Below are 23,915 nucleotides of genomic sequence, written 5' to 3'. Positions count from 1 at the left end.
CTTCCTTCATATTGGTTTGCTCAGAGTTTGGAGAGAAACGGTCTCCCCTGAGTCACTGTACCGGTACATGCGACACATCTGAAAATAAATGGGTTTTTCCTGTCACTCCGGTACTCCTGTGTATACTTTGGTCGCCTGGTAAATTCGGTAACACTAGGATTTCTTGATGCTTCCCGTGAGGGCACTAGTCTGGCAGGAGCAATTTTCTAACAATAATGATGATGCGAACCTGAGCACCTTCAGGGCAGGAGTGAACTGACCTGTGGCCACACTTCTCACCCCTTCCAGCCTCCAACTCAGGGAGTCAGTTCGTTTCTGACCTGCTGGCTTTTGCCGCTGCTGGATTTTTTTTTAACCTTTGAGGCACCTGCCATGCCACCTCCTGAGATCTCAGTTTGAGGGGTGAGATGAGAGAGGAGGCTCAGGGCCCTGGGGACCCCTAAGACGAGAGAGGAGGCTCAGGGCCCCCACGCAGCTCCAGCGGGAGGCTTGGTTGGCCCCTGGCTCAGACCGCCCCTCGATGTCGCTCCCTGGTACTCACAGGCTCCATACAGTTCCCAGGGCCTGCTGTGCGGAAAGCACCCCTGGCATTGCCCTCTGGCTTTGGTGACAACCGCACATGTCAAATGCTCCCTGGAGGCGGGTGGTACCGCTCCAACTGAACGCTACCGGGGCCCCTCTTTAGTCCCTGGGGAAGTGACTCCCGCTCCCGCCAGTCTATTCCTGGCATGGAAACAGAGACAGGAAGCGGGGACCGCGTGCCGCTTACTATATTAATGCCCCTGAGCGGGAGAGAGAGGCCATGCCAGGAGGGTGGGCAGCAGGCAGGGGTGGGCAGGACAGAAAGTGTGGAGAGCCTCCCCGCCAGGAGTCCGGGGGAAGTCTCACTTAGCCTTTAATAACGGGTGCTGAGAGGGAGAGGCTGTGGGGTGAATCCAGGAGCCGGGCTGGGGAAAAACAGAAACACTGAGCTGGGCGCTGGGGGCGGAGGTGCGAGGATGGAGTAGGCAGGGCCTCGGGGACCCAGCTGCCCATCCCACCAGCAGATGGCAGAGTTGAGAGTGTGAAGAGTGCCCGCCCCTCTGGGCGATTGGTGGTGGTGGTGGTGGTGGTAGGTAGCCAGGCTCCTGCAGCCCCTCTATCCCCACATGGTGATCTGCAGCCACTGTGGGGAGAGAAGAAGCAGGTGTGAGGGTGGAGGTGGGGCAGGACAGCTGGGGAGAGCAGAGGGCAGGGGAGCCAGGGGCGGGGGTACCGGAAGATCCCTCCCATGTACCTGGTCCAGGTCCAGCTGGATATGCCCAGTTTTCTTGGGGTCCATAGTTAGAAAGTATGCTGTTGGGGGAGGGGCGAGGGGAGAGGGTTGAGCGGAGTCAGTGGCTGTATCTGAGAAACCACTGCCAACCAGGGAGGGTGCAAGCAGCTGTCCCTGCCTACCCCCCAGCCCAGCAGGGGATTCATGAAGCCAGGCCCTGTTCTGAGTGATCTCCATACATACACCAACGCATCTCATCCGTACTTTCATCCTGTGAGGGCAGGGCCATCATTACTCCCATTTTATAGGCAAGGCAATGGAGGCACAAGAGAGAAAGTGACTCGCTTAAGGCACAGAGCAGCCACGGGGGGAGCTGGGATTTGAACCCAGACTGGCTGTGCCCTGTAAGGGGGAGTGGAGGGGGGCTTTGGAACAGCTTTCCGCATGTGAGTATGTGGGAGAAGGCCAGTGGTCCCGCCTGGGGTGGGCAAGGGAGGGGGAGCGGGCAGGTGCCTGACTCACTGAACATGGCCTTCAGCCTCAGGAAACAACTGATGAAGCTGTCGAAATCCATGAGCATGTCGTCATTCGCATACCTGGCCACCAGCACCTGTGTCACCTTGTTGTTCACCTTGATGCCTGGGAGAGAGAGGGGAGCAGAGGAGAGTCCGGTCCTCTGCCCACTGCCTCCCTCCTCCCGGCCCCAAAGCCCCCTCCTGGCCCCTGGCCACCTGCTTTCTCAATTGCCAAGCGCATCTCGTAGGAGTTCAAGGTGCCCGAGTTGTCCTCGTCACATTCTTGGAAGATGTCCTGAAAGGACCCCCAGATCAGGTGGGCCGTATGCGCAGCATGGTGGTGGCAATCATTACTTCGGTGTGGTTGACTCACAGCTGCTACCCGGGACCCTCGGGGCTCCCTGCCCTGGCTCATCCCCTGAGTGCCCACGATTCCTGTCTGCTGGTGACTGCGGGGTGGATTCCAGGCCTTGCAGGGTCTTGGCACCCTGCCAGGGCTCTGCGTGTTTGACACCAACGCTTCGGCAGATCCTGGCCTGCTGAGTGTGCATGTGTGTCCACGCATGAGCGTGTGTGCATGTGTGTGTCTAGTCAGAAGCTCCCCTTCTCGCTTCATCATTATTAGTCCCCATCCCTCTTGAGGCCCTCCCTCTCTCACCCCCATGAGGTGCCCCCTCCATGCCCGTTACCGTCCATTTCTTGATTTTTCTCCACAGGATCTGGAACTCCGGAAGCCCTAGCTTGCCAGAGCCATCTTTCTGGGGGGGTGGTCAAGGATATCTGAGAAGGGAGTGTGGGGGGGCTTCCGGGGGCCAGGGAAGTGGAGAGACTCAGGGGGTAGGGGAGGCATAAGACCAGGGGAGTCCTGATGGTAAGTGTGGAAAGAGCCAGAAGAGCTGGCGTCATTTGCTACCCCAGAGCCTACTCCCCATCAGGAGGGCGGGCATGGCTGGCCCGAGAGGCGGCCACATGGGGACCAGGCTGAGGGGTAGGGGGACAGGGGCAGGAGGGCACTGGACAGGACCGCCCACGGGGCAGGGGGATACGTCCATGATGTTGATCATGCAGCGGCACACGTCCACGCCAAAGCCCTTGCACTTGAAGTTTCTGACTGTGAGGGGGGAGGGCAGGAGGGGAAGGAGTGAGTGGGGGTGTGGGGGCGCAGACAGTGGTCCAGGTGGGGCCGTGCCGTAGGGAGTGGCCGGGAGTGGCGGGGCTGGAAGACTCACGTTTGGAGACCACCTTGTTGAGCAGCCTGTGGAGCGCGTACGTGCCGATCTCCAGGTCCTAGGAAGGGGGACTGTCACCCTGTGCAGCCCACTGAGCCCCAAGCCCCCGGCCCTCAGCCCTCACCTCTCCTGCCACTCTCTCAAACAGATGCTTGAAGTCCGGGTCTATGTCACTCTCCGAGATGACCTCCTGGAGGAAGAGGAATGGGAAAGGAACCCAGTCCAGAAAGTTCCTTCACACCCGCCAGAGGCTTCCTCCGATCCCCCCACCCCAGAGCCCCCCTCATCTCTCTCTCTCCTTTTTTTAAAGATATTTTTATTGATTTCAGAGCAGAAGGGAAAGGGAGAGAGAGATAGAAGCATTCATGATAAGAGAGAATCATTGATTGGCTGCCTCCTGAACGCCCCCCACTGGGGGGTCGAGCCTGAAAACCGGGCATGTGTCCTGACCAGGAATTGAACCGTGACTTCCTGGTTCATAGGTCAGTGCTCAACCACTGAGCTACGCCGGCTGGCACCCCCCCCCCCTCCACCCCCCTCACCTCCTGGAGTATCTCGGCACAGTTGGCTTCATCTAGTTCCCTGGGCAAGAGAGAAGGAAGCTTGGGGTTACCAGGGGTCAGGGAGACAGGGGTGTCCGTGGGGGTGGGCGGTGGGAGGGGAGCCAGTCATACATCTGAAGCAATATGGAATGGGCTCGTGGCAGCTGGGTTCCAGTTCTGCTTCTGCCACTAACTGGGACTTCCCCTCCTGTGCCTCAGTCTCCCTGACTGTAAAACAGGGACAAGGTTGGGGGGACCAGATGACTGCTCCCTGAACTTGATATCTTCTCTCTCTCTCTCTCTCTTTTGGTTAATCTTAAGGATATTTTTTCATTGATCTTTAGAAAGAGTGAAAGGGAGGGAGGGAAGGGGGGCAGAGAGAGAGAGACATCAGTGTGAGAGAGACACATCAATTGATTGCCCCTCCCCACTCCCAGCCCTGGCGGGGGCCAGGGCTCGAACCCACAACCCTTGGTTCATGAGCTAGTGCCCTAACCATTGAGCGGCACCGGCCGGGGCAGCTATCTCACACTCTTGAGCAGGTGGCCTTGGAGCAGCAAGGCGGGCCCCTCACCAGGACTCGCTGTGCTTCTCCGTGAAGACCCGGAGCAGGAAGTCGGCGTCCTTGTGCTGCTCGAAGGTGGAGGGGATGATGATGTATTCCCCCGGCGGCAGCTGGAGGTGGCTGCTCACCTCCCGCGAGGTGGTGAAGATCTCCGAGAAGCCATGGTCCGGGTACTTCAGGAAGAACTCCTTCTTCAGGTGAATATCCTGGGTGTCCTGCAACTATATGTGCCCTGGAGGTGGGTACAGGGCTGGCCTGGGGGAGCTGGGGGAGCGGGGCCTCCAAGGAGAAGCCTGGCTGGGCAGGGTTTCGGGGAGACATCCCCACCGACTGACCGGTTCTGGACACCACCCACCTGGTAGTGACCCTAGTGTGACCTCTTTTTCCCCTGGCTTCCACCCAGGGCTTAAGGGGGCTGGAATCCTAACCCAGTGGCCCCCAGAGCCCTTTGCCAAACTCCACCCTTGGCCCATCCACACGCGTCCTGGCCAGGATCAAGCCCACGTCTTCTGTACCTCCTTTGGCACCTGGGAAGGGAAGAGAGCGGAGGGTCAGGTCCCCAGGATGGTGAAGGGGCTCCAGCCTGTGGAAGCCATGTGAGAGGTGTGCATAGTGTGTGTGTGTGTGTGTGTGTGTGTGTGTGCGCGCGCGCGCACCCGCACGTAGGGATGTGTTAAGGACACCAGGGACTGGTGATGGGGTGAGGCATGGGCTCTGTTAAAAGTCCCAGCCTTTAGAGCCACTCAGCTTCGGCCAGCAGAGTACAGTTCACACAGTTTGCCAAGGGGAGAGCTTTACCACTGCAGGTTGAAGACAGAATACAGCCCGCAAGAGGTGAGGTGACATGCCCCGTGCACACTGCTTAGACTTGGAAGAGCTGGGGTGAAAGTCTAGAGCAGTGGTTCTCAGCCTTCCTCCTGCTGCGGCCCTTTAACACAGCTCCTCATGGTGTGGTGACCCCCAGTTTCATTGTTACACATTGAACATAATTAAAGCATAGTGATTAATCACAAAACAATAGGTAATTATATATGTGTTTTCCGATGGTCTTAGGCGACCCCTGTGACAGGGTCGTTCGACCCCCAAAGGGGTCGCGACCCACAGGTTGAGAACTGCTGCTCAGAGAGCATTTTCTTCACCATGAGCAGCTCCGCTGTCCTGCAGCAGACCGGTGCGGGCCATGACACTGAGGGCACACCGATATGTTTGCGAAAAGGTGAGATAAACCAAGACAAACAGGCTGCTCTCCAGCAGGGACGGCCAGGACTTCGCTATGCTGATGGCGCTGTAGCCTGGTGGTGGGCGGGGAGCAGCCGTGCCCCTGGAGGACTGCCCCAAACCTTGGCAATGCCTTACTACAGGTGTGTCTGTTAACTGGACAGACTCAGCCTAGAGGACGACCTGGCTTGTGTCCTGTTTTCGTCGCCGTTGAACCACTGGAGGCTGGACTGGGGCCTGGCAGACTCGGTGAATACGTGAGTGAACAAATAAATGGCCGTTTCTAGGATTTTGCAAAGCGTGGATGGGGAGACACTTGTCAGGGATTTCTCTTGGTCGCTGGAGTCAGCGCTCCTGCTGGGGCACCTGGGGGAGGCTTGGGGGGCTCGGGCCGACGTCTCCAAGTGCCTGGGAACCGGGACACAGGTTCTGCGGCTGCTGCGTGGAGGTGTGAGCTGGGGCAAGTGGCCTCACTTCTCTGGCCCCCATACTTTCCTTCCTCTTCATAAAAGGCGCTACTATTCACAGGGGCCTTTGGAAGGATGCCTGGCACAAAGGAAGTGCTACCTCAGTGTTAGATAAAATAATCTGTCAGAAGGAAACAGCTGGCCCCGCCTCAAAACACAATGCACCGACTCCAGACAGAGGCAGGGCGCGGAGCCTGTGGGGGAGGGGCCCTCCCGGGTGAGGCCGGGGGAGGGAACAGAGTGGCCGGGAGGGTCCCCCACCGGGTGCCCACCTTGTAGAGGACGAAGCCGATGGTGAGCAGCTGGGCCCCCTGGGGCCGCGCCTGCCGCCAGTTCTTCTGCATCAGGGCGACCAGGCAGGTGCAGATGACTTCATCCTCCTCTAGGTCGTCGTCCTCGTTGAGGAGAGAGATCCTAAACTGGGGGTTGGTCCAGAATGTGTCTGTGGAGGAAGCAGGTCAGGATGGCTCTGCCCTTCCCAGGTTGCCCCGGCTTCCCAGCCACACGCCTGCCTCCTCAACAGGTCTGACGGGGCCCCTGACCTCGTGGTGGACCCTGACCCCTGGGCCCCTGGGCCCCTGACCTCGTGGTGGACCCTGACCCCTGGGCCTCTGGGCCCCTGGGCCCCAGGCGGGGCTGTGTGGTGAGTCGGTGGCCCCTCCCGGGCCCCCTGCACCCACCGAGGTGGTTCCTGCAGCCCCCCGCCGTGCTGCCCCGCCGCCAGCTGCCCTCGTAGAAGGTGGTGTGCCAACAGCTCTTGTAGTCCCCCAAGAGCGCATCGGGCATCAGGCTGCAGATCTCCAGGGAAGTGAAATTCCTCATGAAGTCTTGGTAGGACATCCTGTGGTGGAGGGGTGGATGCAAGAGCCCATCATCGGCGCACCCACACCCATGGGACCCCTCTTCCCAGGACCCCCACATCCACCACCCAGTGGGAGCCGGGGAGGAAGCGGGGGGCTCAGGGGAGGAAAAGCCCATCAGGCTGCACTGACCAGAACTCCCCGTCCTCCATCTTGTGCAGCAGCTGCTTCCGAGTGTTTGGGGACACCTCTTCCCACTCCTTGGCACTGGAGCAGGGACAGGCAGTGAGGGGGGCAGGAGGTACCTCCTTTTCTCCCGGACATGCCCTCACCCCTGAGTGCCTGCCTACTGGGGTCCTGAGCTACATGGAGAATCTAGAGGGGAGGGGTGCACCTGGGTGCGCCCGTGGGTCCCTCTGTGGCATGGCCTTGCTCATGGGCCTGCTGTGTGCTCTGCCCCTTACCGGAGAGCACTGGTCCAGGGCACCTACTTGTCACTCCAGGCTCCATTCCACTCCATTCGGCCCCAGGGATTCCGGATCCGAATGAGGGTTTCCATATTGCCGCGGTAGGAGACCTGGGTGGGGGAGTGGGTCAAGGTCAGGGGCATGGGGGCAGGAGGAAGTTGCCTCCTCACGTGCCCCCCAGGTAAGGCGCAGTGGTCGGACTCACATCCCGGAGGCCGGTCACTGAGTAGGCATGTCCTCTCACCAGCATCCTCTGGGTCACGGATTCCAGCTGGCTCTCGCTGGTGATCTGCGGCACAGAGAGGAAGGAAAGGGATTCAGGATCCGGGCAGAGGGATTGGGGGGCTGAAGACAGGAGTCCTTGAAGATTATACTTTGCATTTTCAAAGAACTGAAGATGCAGCTGTAAGACAGAACACAGATCTCGTGCGCCCGCAGCCAGTTTCCCCTGCTTGGAACCTCTCACAGAGCTACTGCTCAATGTCAAAGCCAGGACGCTGGTGTGGATGCAATTGACCACTTTTATACAGACGCCCTCATTTTTACTAGTCCTCATGTGTGCGTTCTAAATAGTTGTATCACACGTGTAGTTTCGTGTATCCACCACCAGTGGTGATAGATCTCCGTCCCCCAAACACCTCTCTTGTCCTCTATGACCTCTTCTTGCTACCCTCCTCCCTAACCTCTGACAACTGCTAATCCAGTGGTTCTCAACCTTCCTCATGCCGCGACCCTTTAATACAGTTCCTCATGCTGTGGTGACCCCCAACCATAAAATTATTTTCGTTGCTACTTCGTAACTGTAATGTTGCTACTGTTATGAATCGTCATGTAAATATCTGATTTGCAGGATGTATTTTCATTGTTACAAATTGAACATAATTAAAGCATAGTGATTAATCACAAAAACAATATGTAATTATATATGTGTTTTCCAATGGTCTTAGGTGACCCCTGTGAAAGGGTCGTTCGACCGCCAAAGGGGTGGCGACCCACAGATTGAGAACCACTGCTCTAATCTGTTCTCCATTTTTCATTTGTCATTTCAAGACTGTCGTATAAATAGAATCATACAGCATGAAACCTTTTGGGATTGTTTTTTTAAAAATATATTTTTATTGATTTCCGAAAGGAAGAGAGAGATAGAAACATCAATGATGAGAAAGAATCATGGATTAGCCTGACCGGCATAGCTCAGTGGTTGAGCATTGACCTATGAACCAGGAGGTCATGGTTTGATTCCAGGTCAGGGCATGTGCCCAGGTTGCAGGCTCAATCCCCAGTGTGGGGCGTGCAGGAGGCAGCCAATCAATGATTCTCTCTCATCATTGATGTTTCTATCTCGCTCTCCCTCTCCCTTCCTCTCTGAAATCAATAAAAAAAATACTTAAAAAAAACAAAACAGAATCATGGATCGGCTGCCTCCCGGCACTGGTGATCGAGCCCTGATCTTCTGGTTCATAGGTCGGTGCTTAACCATTGAGCCATACTGGCCAGGCAGATTGTTTTTTAATTCAACATAACTCCTTTGAGATTTGCCTAAGTTGTTCACATGCCAATAGTTCATTTTATAAAATCCTCACCTGAGGATATCTTTTTTGTTGTTGTTCTCCCTTTTAGAGGGAGAAGAAGGGAGAGAAACATCAATGTGAGAGGAACATTGATAGGTTGCCTCTCCCACGCACCCCGACCAGGGATTGAACCTGAAACCTAGGTATGTGTCCTGACCAGGAATCGAACTTACAACCTCTTGGTACATGGGACGATGCTCCAACCAACTGAGCCACCTGGCCGGGGCCAGTTCATTGTTTCTTTTTATTGCTGAGTAGTGTGCTCCATGGTATGTGCGCCACTGTTTAACTATCCACCCTTCGAAGGACATCTAGGTTGTTTCCAGGGTCTGGCTATTATAAATAAAGTTTCTATACACATTTGTGTTCAGGCTTTTGTGTGAACATGTCTTTACTTCTCCGGGGTAAGTGCACAAGAACGCAATCGCCGAGTCATACGGCAGCACTCCAGGTGCGTTTGTCCAGCTGAGCAAGTGTTGGTTGAGTAGCCATTGCATACCAAGTGCCATCCTAGGGCCCAGGATCAGGCAGTGAATGGGACCAAGAAGTCAATGCCTTCATGGAATGTGAAAACTGGGTGCAGAAGAGACCGGGGTGTGAATAAATACACAGAGCAGAATTGTGTGTTGTCATTTCAGTGGGGGCCGGGGAAGCTGCTAGATTGGGAGGCAGGAGGGCCCACCCGAGGAAGGGGCACTTGAGCTGAAGTGTGCACGCGAAGGCGCCAGCAGTGCAGGTACCCGGGGGAAGGTCGTGAGGCAGGCCCACGCATGACTTACTTCGATGGAGCAGCCCATGAGAGAAGAGCGGTCTATGGCCTTCCGCAGCATCCTCAGCAGGTTCTTCGGGGGCTGCTGCAGCTCGAAGCTGTGGGTCACGCCCCCCGTGAAGTCCTCAAAGCCCTCCATCGTGTTGCCCCCCGACAGCGCCTCGTAGGACCCGCTCAGCCTGCGGGCACAGCGAGGGCACCGTGGGCTCCGGGATAGAGCTGCGAGCTTGGACACCAGGGGGTCAGGCGAGGGGAGGGAAGGATGCCCTGCCACCCCTCCCTCTGCCTTTCCCCTTGATTCCAGCTGCCCCATCGCTGCCAGCGGGCGGGCAGGTTTGGAGCAAGCCCAGTTCCTTGGCTCAGGGCACTCACTTGGCGTACGCCTTCTCCAGGAGGGCACTCCAGAACTCAGCGCGCTCGCCCGAGTGCACAAACAACAGCTTGCCGTTCTTTGTGGGTAGCCGGTCATCCACCACCACGTTGACCCACTGCCCAAACTGCCAAATCTGTGGGCAGCAAGGTGGGCCTCAGTGGGCCATGAGGCATCTGGCTCCTGTCTGCCACCCGCTTCCGCTAAGCACAAGCACACACACACACACACACACACACACACACACACACTTGCATGGGAACTCTGTTGCACCAGCGCCTCCTGGTGGCCAGATTCAGTGACACGTCAGTGTCAAAGGTGTGACTCCCCCAGAATGGCTGAGAGAGACTGAAAGAGGATGAGAAGCCTGAATTTCACCACCAGCCTCATCTGCAGGTCCTGCCATGGCCTCCAGGGGTACCCTGGCTGGACTTTTGACCTTGGCTGGACTTTAGGACTCCTGACGTCTTAAGTCTTAAAAATTCTTGTGATTCTCAGATATGTTTGTATGACATGGTGAATTTATCCACATGTTGCTAAATCTGAAGAGCAATTGTGATGAGACTCCCAATATCATACATACACACATATATGTATATGTATGTGTGTGTATGAGGGAGGGAGAGAGGGGGAGAGAGAGAGAGAGAGAGAGAGAGAGAGAGAGAGAGAGGGAGAGAGAGAGAGAGAGAGAGACATCGATGTGAGAAACGTCAATAGGCTGCCTTCTGCACATGCCCGGAATGGGGGTCAGGATTCGAACTCGAAACCTAGTATAAGCCCTGACTGGGATCAAACTCTTGACCTTTCGGTGAATGGAACAATGCTCCACATTTATGCTGAGGCATAAATGTCATTTTTCAAAAAGAGAAGAAAAAAGGCAAACTTCAAAGCACATAGTCATTCTTTCCCTCCCTCCCTCCATACTTCCCCGCCACACACACACACCCCCGCCCCCCACAAAGCCGCTCTGCCTTCCCATCGCCCTTCACCTGAAAATGGAAGATGCCAGCATAGTTTTTCTTGAAGCTCTGCCCCTTGGGCACCACGCGGTACAGCAGCTTGGGGCACGTGGTGAGGGAGCCGATGGCAGCCAGCAGCCAGCAGTCCCCTGCAAAGGCGGGCAGGGGCTCCCCCTGAGCGCTCCCACAGTGTGGGGGTCCAAATCCGACCACTGAGGAGCAGGAGCTGGCTCTGTGGCCCCTCCCCAGCTGGCCCTCCCACTGAGGAAGCTAATGGGGGGCGGGGAGCAGGGCAGGAGGGACAGCCTGTGCGGTGCGGGGGCAGTGAGCTTCTCCCCGTTTCTTTTAGGAGAGGGATTTGCCAATGAGAGCCGCTGCTTCTGTTTTGGGATCTGGGGAGGAGGCATTTTTGGCCTCGGTGTAGCTCCTCCCTCCGGGACCTGCCTCCTTTGGGAGAGAGCCAGTCATCTCCCAGGGCCCCCACCTCTCCCCCATGGTCACACTGGTGCGGCCACGACGTCTCTCCCTGATGTCACCCACGTAATATTGGAGACCCAAGGGGCTCAGCCTGCACCCCAGGTCTCTGGGGCCAGGTGTTGGGCAGTGTGCCCGGGCTGAGGCCATCCATTGCCATCTGTCCTCTGGGATCTCAGACCCCGTGGTGGGGCTGGGGGGCAGGTGGTGCCATGTGGTGAGTACCCTGGGCCAGGTGGAGGCTGAGGGCCCTGGGCCAGCGTCTGGGATGACCCACGGCCTCCAGGCTGCGAGGTGCCGGGGAGGGAGGCAGAGGGTGGGGAAGGGAGGTTAAGGACACATCAATCCTCCGTTGCCAAAAGGGCACCCAGGGAGGAGCCAGTTTTCTTCTCCAATAGCCCGGGGCTGCTCCAGCGCATGGGCCCGAGGACTCCTCGGCCTCTGCCCTGCCCACACCCTGCTCTTCCCACAGCCACAGGTCGGAGGGAACCTGCCCTGGCCTTCTCCCTGAAGATGCCAGGAGGCGTTTGGAGGAAACCATGGATAGGACCAGGTTTAGGGAGGACAATCTCTCTCGGGACTGTGCACGGGAGCCTGTGGGAGAGGGGCCAGGGGCCACGCTCTGCACCTGAGAGGCCAACGGGGAAGCCCTGACACCTGCCGAGGCTCCAAGAGGGGACTCTCTGCCCCCAGGAGGCGGGGCCTCCTCCCTCCCCTTCAGTGTGGGCGGGACTTCGTGCTGTGTGTGTGTGTGTGAGTGTGTGTGTGTGAGTGTGTGTGTTTGTGTGAGTGTGTGTGAGTGTGTGTGTTTGTGTGTGTGTGTGAGTGTGTGTGTGTGTGTGAGTGTGTGTATGTGTGAGTGTGTGTGTGTGTGTGTGAGAGTGTGTGTGTATGTGTGAGTGTGTGTGTGTGTGAGAGTGTGTATGTGTATGTGTGTGTTGTGTGTGTTGTGTGTATGTGCGTATATGTGTTGTGTGTGCGTGTTGTATGTGCATATATGTGTTGTGTGCGTGCATATATGTGTTGTATGTATGTGTATGTGTGTTGTGTGTTGTGTGTATGTATATATATGTGTTGTGAGTGTGTGTATGCATATGTTGTGTGTATGTGTGTATATATGTGTTGTGTGTATGCGTGTATGTTGTGTGTGTGTTGTGCGTGTATGTGTGCGTTGTGTGTATGTGTGTGTGTTGTGTGTGTGTGTGTGTGTGCGTGTGTTCTCCTGGGAATAGGTGGTAAGACATCACAGCTGCCCCCTTGTCTCTCTCAGATCACTCACACCGGGGAAGCTGGCTACCATTGTGGACGCGGATCCGCCAGCCCCGTCCAACCTTCAGGTGACCGCACCCCCGACTGGCGTGCTGACCGCAGCAGCCTCCCGAGGACCCCGCGCCAGCCCCCCCGCCCCCAGCGGTGCTGCTTCTGAGCTCCTGCCCCACAGAGACTTCAGGTGACAGCACATTTCTGGCTGTAGGTCACTGAGCCTGAGGTGAGTCATTGTGTTGTGGCCAATAGCGAATATCCCCCCCCCCCCAGCCTACCCCCTGGCCCAGAGGGCGGCGGGGAGGGCGGGACCCAGGTGAGGGGCAGCAGGAAGACCACCTGGCACCCTCACTGCCATCTCCTCAGAAGGGGGTGACAGGGAAACGGAAGGTGTTGTCTGAACCTAAGGGCTCCCAGTTCCCCAGCCTCGAAAGACACTTTGGGCCCAGCCAGCATGGCTCAGTGGCTGAGCGTTGACCTATGAACCACGAGGTCACGGTTCGATTCCCAGTCAGACACACGCCTGGGTTGCGGTCTCAATCCCCAGTAGGGGGCGTGCAGGAGGCAGCCAATCCATGATTCTCTCTCATCACTGATGTTTTTCTCTCCCTCGCCCTTCCTCTCCGAAATTAATAAAAATATATATTTTTTTAAAAAGACACCTTGGCACCCCCCACCTCCACGCTCCTCCCCAATTCATCCCGCCTCCAGGGGAGACCAGCCTCCCTGCTCCCCACTCACCCAGCACCCCCTGGCAGATGTCCGTGGGGCTGACCCCATTCATAATGAAGTGAGGGTTGCTTGTGATTTCCTGCAGTGAAGAAATAAAGGTGTCAGCGAGCCCAGGACACGCCCTCCCTCCTCCCTCCCAACGACGTTCCTGGGGAAGGGTTCCCACCTCCAAGTTCTAGGGGGAAACGTGGGTAGGGGCCGGGGAGGGACAGGACCCGCTTGGCACAGTTGTAGGCTGCGATAGTGAAGGTTGGCGAGGACTCTCCCGGGGGTTACTGAGAGGTTAGGCACGTGCAGAACTGTCCCCGGCCCTGATGGAGGTGGGGCCTCGTGCCAGGGCCAGCAGAGGGCTGAGGGGGCCTGGAGAGGATCGGAGGGAAAGGGCACCACGCGCTCCGCCCCGCCCCCAGGCGCCCGTGCTCCCCTCCCGGTGCCCACACTGGGCCTCCGCCAGCTGATGTTCTGCACTTTTTTGGAGTTGGGGCCCAGGTCCTTGAAGCCCAGAGAAGTGGGTTCGGCAGGAAACGCGGGGTCCTTGAACAGTTCCCCCTTCCTCAGACAGAGCTCCCGCAGGTCCTCAAAGCTCTGGTTTCCGTAGTTGTGGGCGTTGTTGTGTTGGCCCACGCCCTTGGCCTTGAGTCTGTTGTGGCTGATGTGAGCCGCCATCCCCTTATTGATGAACTCCGAATCCACTTGATCATGAAAAGACAAATAACCCCATTAAAAACACGGACACAAGCTCTCCACAGGTATTCTTCGGAAGAAGATACGTAAGTGGCCAATAACCACATGAAAAAGATGCTCCACCTCTTTAGTCACCAGACAGCTGCACATCAATGACAGACCACCCCACCAGGATGGCTGTAAACAAAGGCTGACAATGACAAGTGTTGGCCAGGAGGTGGAGACACTGGGGCCCTCCTACACTGCTGGCGGGAAGGCAAATGGTGCTGCCACTTCCAGGAAACAGTCTGGAGCAGCGGTTCTCAACCTGTGGGTCGCGACCCCTTTGGCGGTCGAATGACCCTTTCACAGGGGTCGCCTAAGACCATCCTGCATATCAGATATTTACATGACGATTCATCACAGTAGCAACATGACAGTGATGAAGTAGCAACGAAAATAATTTTATGGTTGGGTCACAACATGAGGAACTGTGTTTAAAGGGCCAGGAGGTTGAGAACCACTGGTCTGGAGGCTCCCCAGGCAGTCAAACATAGAATCACCACAGGACCCAGCAATTTCACCCCCAGCTATATATACCCACGAGAAATAAGAACACATGTCCACTCAAAACCCTGTACACAAATGTTCCCAGCAGCAATATTTACAATAGCCAAAAAGCGGGGTGGGGGGGGGGAACCCCAAATGCCCACCAGCTGATGTGTGGAATATACCTACAATGGAATATTTTTCAACATTTACTTGGCAACAAAAATAAATGAAGCATTGACACGTGCTACAGCATGGATGAACCTTGAAACCATGATGCTCAGTGAAGAAAGCATTCACAAAGATCGCACATTGTACGGTTCCAACAATATAAAGTGCCCCAAATAGGCCAAACTATATGGAAAGAAGATGAGGGGTTGCTGAGGACTTAGGAGGATGGAGGGGTTGGGGGTTGATGGCTAAAGGGTACGGGCTTCTTCTGGGGCGGGGAGAATGAAAATGTTCTACAATTGATTGTGGTGATGGTGGTACATAAATGTACGAAAACCGTTACATTCGTGAGCTGTATGGCATGTGAATCATATTTCAATAAAGCTGTTGAAAACATGATCCCCAGCCCTGGCCGGTGTGGCTCAGTTGGTTGGGCATCGTCCTGGGCACTGAAAGCACAGGTCCAGGTTGGGGGCTCGATCCCCAGTAGGGGGCGTGCAGGAGACAGCCAATGGATGTTTCACTCTCAGACCTCCCCCTCCCCCTCCCCCTCCCCCTCCCCCTCCCCTTCTCCCTCTCCCTCTCCCTCTCCCTCTCCCTTCCTCTCTAAAAAAACCCAAAAATCAATAAGAATGTTTTTTAAAAATGAGCCCCAGAGCTTGCAGCAGACTCTGCCTCTTGAGGAGCGTGGAGATAATGGAGGGCAGAGGGCAGGGGCTGCTCCCCGGGAGGGGGAGTCCAGGCGGGCGGTGGTGCTGAGCCTCTGACGGGAAAGGTCAGGCTGGCGGCTGGGGGCCGGGACACCTGCCGCACGGCCTCCCCTGGGACCACACGCTGCTGCGTCCCTTCCTGAGGACGAGGACGGCCTCCCACCCACACGCCGGGGACTGACTCCTGCTGTCACCAGCAGCGGACCACGGACAAGAGCCGGGAGGGGGAGGGAGGGGAGGGGAGGCCACATTGCCGAGATCACTCTGGATCTCCAGTCCTACCCTGCTGGCCCCCGGGGGTCCTTCCCCTGGAACAAGGAGGAGCTTAGGGGGAAGGGAGGAAGGACGAGGCCTGAACTAAGCAGAGCCCAGCTGGGGCCAGCGTCTGAGAGATCTGAATGAGGAAAAGGAGGGGACAGCTACAGAGAGGGCTGTCCAGAGGGGAGCCTGAGCCCCCCGAGGACTAGGGTCTCAGGGGCCAGAGCCGGGGTCTCCCCTATTCTCCCTCCCTCGAGCTGACCCCCAAGAAGAGCGGGAGCAGCAGAGCTAAGGGCCCTGAGCACCTGTTCTGTGCCCCGCACACGGCCCTGAGGTAGGGCCCTGCAGACCTCTGCTGACCAGAAGGGGAGGCAGGAGCCCAGAGGTCAAGTCGCTCGCCCAAGGTCACAGAAGGAAGGCTGGGCCTGGGACTAGGCCCTGACCTTTGCCCTTACCCCGCCTCCTGGAGGTGCCTGTCCTCAGCGGGGAGGCCTGTGGAGCCAGAGCCACCTTCCTCAGCTCGGGGGCTTCCCACCCAGCAACCCATTCTCCTGCCCACGTCAGCGTCCCCTTGGGACTTCCCGGGCCCAGTAATGACCCCTGTCATCTCCTCTTGTTGGCCTGACAAGCCCAAACCTTCGGGCACGGGCCGCCTAGGCCCAGCTGCGTCGGACTGTTCCCAGCTCCGTGCCTCTCCCAGAGCCGGTGCCCAGTAAGTGGTGGGACCTGCAGAGTCCGACCCAGCACTGCCCACAGGCCAGGCCTGGGCATTGGTGAGGGCAGTGAACGGAGGTCCGGCCGCAGCCGAAGGGCCTCGCTGGGGTCCCTGGGGGGTCCCTGGGGCCTGGAGGCTCTGGGGACCCACTAAGGAAAGCTTCTTGGCCGTGAGGATTAGGGTGGGTTTGCTGAAGAAAGACTTGGGGTCCTGTCCGTGGCTCCGGAATCCACAGCGCCTGTGGCTTTGGCGGCAAGATATTAGGAATCCTCCCTCAGAAAAGTGACTGGCCTGTATCACAGTAAGCGTTAATGGTCTCTGAGGGCTCGGCACAGGCGTGGCACGGTTAAAACGTGTTACACGCATGAACTCACCGAGTCCTCGCGACACCCTTTTGGCTAGGCTTACTATTGTCTCCCCGCTGCAGAGGGAGAAACCGAGGCACAGAGTGGTCGAGGCCACACACCTGGTGGGCAGCAGAGGCAGGGCCGCACCTGGGCAGGCCCGTCCGTGCTCTCACCCAGCACACCGGCTGCTCTCCTGGACGGAGCCTGTGGAGGAGCAGGTGCTGTGCTGGAGAGAGGGCGGAGGCCCATCCCTTCCTCCATCTCACTCCAGCCTCTGGCCTGGCCCCTCAGCTGTGGGGGGCGACAGAGATGGAGAAGGTGTTGGAAAAGGGGTTGGGAGGCAGCTGATTCCGCTTGAGCAGAGCTCTGCCCTGGGCTGCTCGGCCAGAGTGAGGAGCTGTGTGACCTTGGGCAAGTTGCTTTACATCTCTGGGCCTTGGTATAAAGAGGCTACTGTATCCTTCCTTGCAGGGTGTTTCAGGGTTAAGGGATGCGACGCCCATGGAAAAGATCGGTGTTTAGTAGGTTCTCAGAGAACGCTCCTCGCCTTCTCCCCACCGCCCTGGCTGGTCAACTGGTATTGATTGAGGGCCTCCTACGAGGATCACGTGGCTCCCTGAACACCCTCCTTCTTGGGACTCATGGGCCATAGGAGAGCAGCACACGCACTCATCACGGTGGGGACGTCTGTGTTCGTCTGTCTCCATCGTTAGGTTTGAGCGCGTCTCAGCCAGCCTTTGGGAATGTGTATTCTGTTCTGGGCCTGGAGGAGTCAGAAGTGGACAGTCCCCCACATGGACTCCGAGAAGCCCCTCCCCAGGCTGTCCCTCCGCACGGTCAGCTCGCGGGCCCCAGAGACAGGGGCCAGGGAAAGAGGCCGCTCAGGCCGGGGATCATCAGGGAGGTTCTGGGGAGTGACTGCCTCCTGTCACCTGCTCTGCGCCTGGGGTGGAGGGCACCAGGAGATCCTGGCTCTGGAAGAGTCGGGGTGGGGGGGGGGCGGGGCAGAGGGCGGTGCAGCCAGGCTGGGGAGTTTTCCTCTGGCCTTCTCTCCACCTCTCTCTTCCAGGCCGGCCCTCGGGGCTTCTCTTAGAAACGGTCCGTAACTCCTTCCCGCTCCCTCAGACGGGGGGAACAGGGGTGTGCTGGCGTGTCTGTGGAATGTGTGTGTGTGTGTTTCTGAGGAGTGTGTGTCTGTGAAGTGTGTGTGCCTGTGATGTGAATGTCTATGAAATGTGAATGTGTGTGTCTGTGAAGCATGTCTGTGAAAAGTGTGTGTGCCTGTGATATGTGAGTGTGTCTATGAAATGTGAATGTGTGTATCTGTGAAGTGTGGGTGTGTCTGTGAAGTATGTGTGTGTCTGTGAGGTGTGTGTGTGTGAAGTGTGTGTGTCTGTGAGGTGTGTGTGTGAGGTGTGTGTGTGAGTGTGTATGTGAAGTGTGTGTGTGTCTGTGAGGTGTGTCTGTGAGGTGTGTGTGTGTGAAGTGTGTGTCTGTGAGGTGTGTGTGTGTGAAGTGTGTGTGTGTGTGTGAGGTGTGTGTGTGTGAAGTGTGTGTGTGTGAGGTGTGTCTGTGAGGTGTGTCTGTGAGGTGTGTGTGTGAAGTGTGTGTGTGTGAGGTGTGTCTGTGAGGTGTGTGTGTGTGTGAAGTGTGTGTGTGTGTGAAGTGTGTGTGTGTGTGTCTGTGAGGTGTGTCTGTGAGGTGTGTGTGTGTGTGAAGTGTGTGTGTGTGTGAAGTGTGTGTGTGTGTGAAGTGTGTGTGTGTGTCTGTGAGGTGTGTCTGTGAGGTGTGTGTCTGTGAGGTGTGTCTGTGAGGGGTGTGTGTGTGAAGTGTGTGTGTGTCTGGGAGGTGTGAGTGTGTGTGTGAGTGTGTGTGTGTTGGGGGACACGTGGCTCACTTCTCTGCTAGGAGCCGGGGAAGGCTGTGAGGGGAGACCTGCAGGCCCTTCCCGAGGAGGGTCCGGAGGCGGTGGAGAACCCCGAGGGGACGAGAGGAGGAGCATGGAGAACCTGTTTGCTTCGTTGCCTGGCCTATCGCTGGGCTGGCAGGGCAGGAATGACTCCTTCTCGGGCCCAGGAGCCTCCCAGGGCCGCCCACAGAAGTCAGGTGGGTCAGTGGGGTCAGTGGTTATCAACCGGGGACGATCATGCCCCCAGGGAATGCTGGGAATGCGTCAGGGCGTTTTCGGTTGGCATAGCTGGGGAGCGGGGTGGGGTGCTCCTGGCATCCTGTGGGCAGAGGCCGTGGCTGCTGCTAACCATCCTAAGTGCCCGGGGCAGCCCCGTGACCGTGATCCTGCACACGTCAGGAGTGGCGAGGGTGGCGAACCTGGGCTAAGTGAATGGCGAAGGGCACCCACATGCCAGGCGAACTGCTCTGTGCCCAGGCTGTTCCCCGGCTGTGCAGAGGCCTCCTGGGGGCCTGGAGGACCCCGGAAGGTGCTGGTGCCAAGGGAACATCGGAGGGCAGACACGGCGATGACGGTGACGCCTCTTCCCTCATCTCCCTGGAGGCCTCCGCCCCAGTCAGCACCCAGCTCAGGAGCATTCTCACCGCCCTCACTGCAAACCTTGCTTGACATCCTGGACACCTAGTCCCCGGGGCACTCAGCCTGCTGGCAGGGAGGACTCATACACACACACACACACACACACACGCACACGCACACACGCACATGCACACGCGCGTGGACACACACGCGCACGCACACATGCACGCACGCACGCACACACTCCACCCCATTATCAACAAGCCTTCCCCAGATAGGGCACTGGCCCAAGCCCTGTTAGGTGGGCTAGGTGGGGGCATGGCCAGCAGACACGGACAGGGCAGGCTCTGGGAAGGACAGGCAGCCGGCGGAGCATGAGTGGCCAGGAAGCCTCTGTTCCAGCTCATGTCCTGTTTCCCCCCTCGGACTGGGCGTCATCTCAGAGAGTGGGGGCAGGGCTGTCCCCCATCAGACAGGACGGCTGAGGACCCACAGCTGGGAGGAACGAAGATGTTGACTGGATTCCCCGTTAGGGAGCTTCTGAGGAGCCAGGGCTGGGCTGAGGTCTGCTCCTGGGGCCAGGCCCAGGTGAGGCCCGAGAGGCTGGGAGGCGGGGTCTAGGGTGTCTCTGAGGCTGGCTCCGGGGCAGGGCTGAGCCCGCACAGGCTGGGGGCTCCCGCTGGCCACTTACCTCCCACCCACAGAACAACTCAGTTCTGCCCAGCCCTTCCTCTCCCCACTGCGGTCTGCTGTGCTCCCCGCGCTCCCCAGCCCCCACCCGTACCCCCAGCCGTGAGGCCTGGTGCCTGTGAGCCTGCTCCTGGGCCGCCGAAGGACCAGCCGGCCTGCTTTCCAGGCCGAGGACAGTTCTCTCTGTCCCCCGAGCTTTATTTCTGTTGCTGGGGTTCCCTCACGCCGGCCTTGTCCCCAGGCAGCTGTCACAGTGGTGAGCAGTCCCCCCCTCGCCCCAACGTCAGCCTCTCAGTGGGACCAGGAGAAAGCTCCTGTTTCTGAACCACAGCCTGTTCTCTCCCCAAGTGTCTGAGGAAGAGGACCCTCAAGGGGACACAGCCCCTTTTCCGGGGGGAGTGGGGGGGCCGGTCTGCAGAGCACAGGCCTGGGATGTGCCCCGGATCCTACCTGGGGAGGACATCATTTTGGTGGCTAGTCTGGTGCGTGACAGTTGAAGGTTCTGGGGGGAGGGGAGGAGGACCCCACCCCCGCCCAGAACGCTCCAATTGCAGTGGGTTCTTAGGTCGGTGGCTCCTTTTAACAGCTGCCTTTCCGGTCTCTCTCCTCCCCACCGCCCCCAGGGGGCGCTCTGAGGCCCTCTCCCCGCAGGGATGGGAGACTCAGCACCCACCCCAGGGGGCCTCTGCCGGGTGGGCTGTCCTCACGTACAGGATGGAGCAGAAGTAGGCTTACAGTTGTTCCTAGGAAAATAATACAATAATTAACAATAATACAAAAATAAACTCTGCTTTGTGGACTCATAACTGTAAACCTACTTTTGTCCCACTCTGCATATCCAATCAGGACAAGTTCTAGTCCGGCTCCTTCAGCCCAGGGCTTGCCCCTGACACCCCAGCCCGATTTTTTATCCTGAAACTTCCTCATTTCCAAAAGCCACTCCCTGCCTGTCCTGTTGCTCCTCTCACAGACGCCAGGTGTATAGGATGACAGGCCACCCTACCCCAGCATGACCAAACCTTAGCCCATTCCTTCTGCAACGACCCTATTTCCAAATAAGGGCATGTGCGGAGGTCCTGAGGTAGGACTTCAACGTATCTTTTTTCGGGGGACACAACGCCACCCTTGACCTCTCCAGGGCATGGTTAGCCTGCTGGCCTGGCTGTCAGGCCTCTCCCTGGGGAAGAGGGACTCTGGCAGGCAGTGCTGCCTGTGGCACAGTTTTCTAGCACAGAATGTAGGGCCATTGAGGACAGGGACTGTTGAGGTTGCCCGGTGCTCCTCGGCCCTGCCAGGCGGTGCATCAGGCACAGGGCGAACGCTCGGGCAACTGAATGGAATCCCAGAGCCTTGTTCCAAGTGGACTGCAGGCAAGCGCTCTCTGCCTCCCTTTTAGGTCTCAATTTCCTCATCTATAAGAATATAAATGACTAGAGGCCCGGTGCATGAAATTCGTGCATGGCAGGGGGGTGTGTGTCCTTCAGCCCAGCCTGCACCTTCTCCAATCCGGGACCCCTCGGGGGATGTCTGACTGCCTCTCGCAATCCGGAACCACTGGTTCCTAACCGCTTGCCCGCCTGCCTGCCTGTGTGATTGCCCCTAACTGCTCCCCTGCCGGCCTGATTGTCCCTAACCACCTCTGCCTTGCCCTGCACCTAGGACCCAGGATTCCCTCCCACTGGCCGGCTGCAGGCACCCAGGACCCTAGCTGGCTTCACCTGGGCTGGCCGCAGCCGCAGGGGACCGTGGGGCGGGCCACTTGTCCCTATCCCAGACTGCAGCCTGGCTGGTCCCCATTCCTCTCTCACGAGCTCATTTGTGCGTGGCTCATCCCCATTCCTCTCTCCCCAGTGTTGAGTGTCTGAGCTGTTATGGCGTGAGGGTGTGATGACCATTTGCATATTAGCTCTTTATTATATAAATTATAGTTTACTAAATTCTTTGTGTGGCAAACACTGGACTAAGAACTCTTCACTTCTTGAATCCTTAAAACAGCTCAAGGCCATGGTATCATTATTCCCATTTTATTGATGAAGAAAGTGAGGTCCAGAGGTGACACAGTAAAAAATATGTATTTGGTCTCTGCCCTGGTTCCTGACATAGAGCTCCGAAATCCCTAAGAGTTTCCTGAGGGATAGGAGCACCTTTTGTTTAATGAGGTGGCTCTTGGAGCCTTCTTGATGGCCTCAGGATGGGGGCTGTCGCCAGAATGTCTAAGCCATGAACTTTCAGCCCCAACCTCCTCCTCCAGGGAGGGCAGGGGTCTGGGGACTGAGTTAATAAGCCATCATGCCTAGACACAAGACGGAAGGAAGACGAAGCAGCCAATGAAAAGCAGGAACGTACAGGAAGAAGAAGAAGTGGAGGCAACAGAGAAGGGAGCTAAACCCAGCACCTGATTCCTCCCTTTGTCTGTGATGCAGACCAGGGATCGTCAACTGCTGTGTCACAAGCATTTTAAAACATGCAATACCTGACTATTTAGTCAGGGCACTGGCCTCTTTTCCCTTAGATTGTAAACAATATGGCAACAGCCAGCACAACCATAGCCATCCTATGTGAATGAATAAAAATTACACCTATTTTTTTTTTTTGTCAGGTTGGCAAAAAATTCAATTTATTTTTTTGTGTGCCACAGAATTTTAGTAATTAGTTTATGTGCCACGCGATGAAAAAGGTTGAAAACACCGATGTAGACGACACCTGCCTGTTAGTCACGTAGTAGCCGTCGTGGTTATCGGAGAAAGAGAGACCACATTTACATAAGTTATAATTGTCCTATTTTACCTTCAGTTATGGTTGTTCATCTCTTCCTGGGCCTAATCCATACGTTAAACTTTGTTATGTATCGGAAAACACAGACTCTATAGGGCTCAGTACAATCTGCAGTTCCAGGCACCCACTGGGGCCTCGGACCATGTTCCATGGATAAGGGGACGGCTGTAGTAGAATACAGTGCACACGTTATAATGCTGTTGTCACCAGGAACCAATACTTTCATTGTAAGAGACAAAGACACGAAAAATCAAAGAAAAAAAAAAATCTACCTTTCCTCTGTGATGAAACCTCCATAAAACTTCCGGAAGTACCGGGTTTAGAGAGCGTCTGGGTGGGGGACGTATCCACCTGCTGGAGGGTGGCACCTCCCAACCCCACAGGGACAGAAGCTCCGGGGTCCCTTCTGGGGTCCCTGTACTTCCTCATCGGGCTCTCCCCTTGTACCCTTCATCATGTCCTTATATAACACACTGCTACATGTAAGGAAGGTGTCCCTGAGTTCTGTGAGCCATCATAGCGAATTATGGAATCTGAGAAGGGGGTTGTGGGAACCCCTGCTTAGAGCTGGTCAGTCAGAAGTACAGGTGACACCCCAGGACTTGGGACTGGCGTCTGACGTGGGGGCAGTTTTGTGGGATGGAGCCCTGACCCCACAGGAGCTGATGCTGAAGCCTCCATCTTATATAAAAACTGCTGTTTGAAAGTTTAACCCTGCTATGTTGGCTTCTGTAAACGCTTGCTGGCTTGAATAATAAGGAAAATAAGCCTACTCCCATTCCAGAGAGGCCAAAAACTCTGCCCTGGACAGAATTGTCAGTGCTGGCACCAGGCCAGGCCTTGGGATATGGTCTCATGGCCCCTTCCCAGCACACAGGCCTTCTTTCTCAGGAGGCCCGGAAGTCTCATCCCAAATTTGGGAGACAAAGAACTAGAAAAAGTAGAACTAGGGAAGGTTTCCTCCATGTTGGGGGCTCAGAATTGGAAAGACACATTTTTCTCTGGGCCCGTGCATAATTATAATAACATGTAACTCCCCTTTCTCTAAGCGTTGCTTGGTTTTTCTCTGGTCTTCTGTAACAATGCTATCTTCAAGGAAGACAGTCCAGAGCTGAACTGGATTGCAGGACTCCCAGCTGGTGCCTGCAGAGCTGGAGGATTGGTTGGTGTGGGAAAAGCCCCCACCTCCCCTCACCCCCCCTCACACATTTGGCGTCAGCAGTACTTTGTGTGTAAAGAACACGAGTTCTCCTCTTTGAGACACCTTGCCCAAGGTCACACAGCTGGTACGTGGCCGAGCCGGGATTTGAACCATTATCTTCTGCTGGCCCCACTTAGAGAGGAAGTGAGGTG

The 23,915-nt window shown here is 56.9% G+C and overlaps 1 protein-coding gene across 1 annotated transcript; it reads right to left on the bottom strand.

Annotated features, from left to right (window-relative positions):
- Positions 1-1,047: 1,047 nt before the first annotated feature.
- On the bottom strand, positions 1,048-13,862 carry CAPN11 (calpain 11; the record flags this gene model as incomplete). The annotated part of the gene is made up of 21 exons (XM_081094641.1): positions 1,048-1,165; positions 1,277-1,335; positions 1,778-1,894; positions 1,987-2,065; positions 2,460-2,528; positions 2,817-2,881; positions 3,000-3,057; positions 3,124-3,189; positions 3,542-3,581; positions 4,116-4,327; positions 4,622-4,633; positions 6,064-6,233; positions 6,472-6,632; positions 6,784-6,858; positions 7,083-7,168; positions 7,264-7,347; positions 9,409-9,577; positions 9,771-9,904; positions 10,758-10,876; positions 13,206-13,275; positions 13,635-13,862. 21 exons carry the CDS (start codon positions 13,860-13,862, stop codon positions 1,139-1,141), a joined length of 2,100 nt encoding a protein of 699 aa, XP_080950767.1. The 3' UTR covers positions 1,048-1,138.
- Between the last annotated feature and the right edge of the window lie 10,053 nt (positions 13,863-23,915).

Source organism: Myotis nattereri (genome assembly GCF_964212035.1).
Source record: "Myotis nattereri genome assembly, chromosome: 6".
Taxonomy (NCBI): domain Eukaryota; kingdom Metazoa; phylum Chordata; class Mammalia; order Chiroptera; family Vespertilionidae; genus Myotis; species Myotis nattereri.
This window is presented reverse-complemented; position numbering and strand designations above follow the sequence as displayed.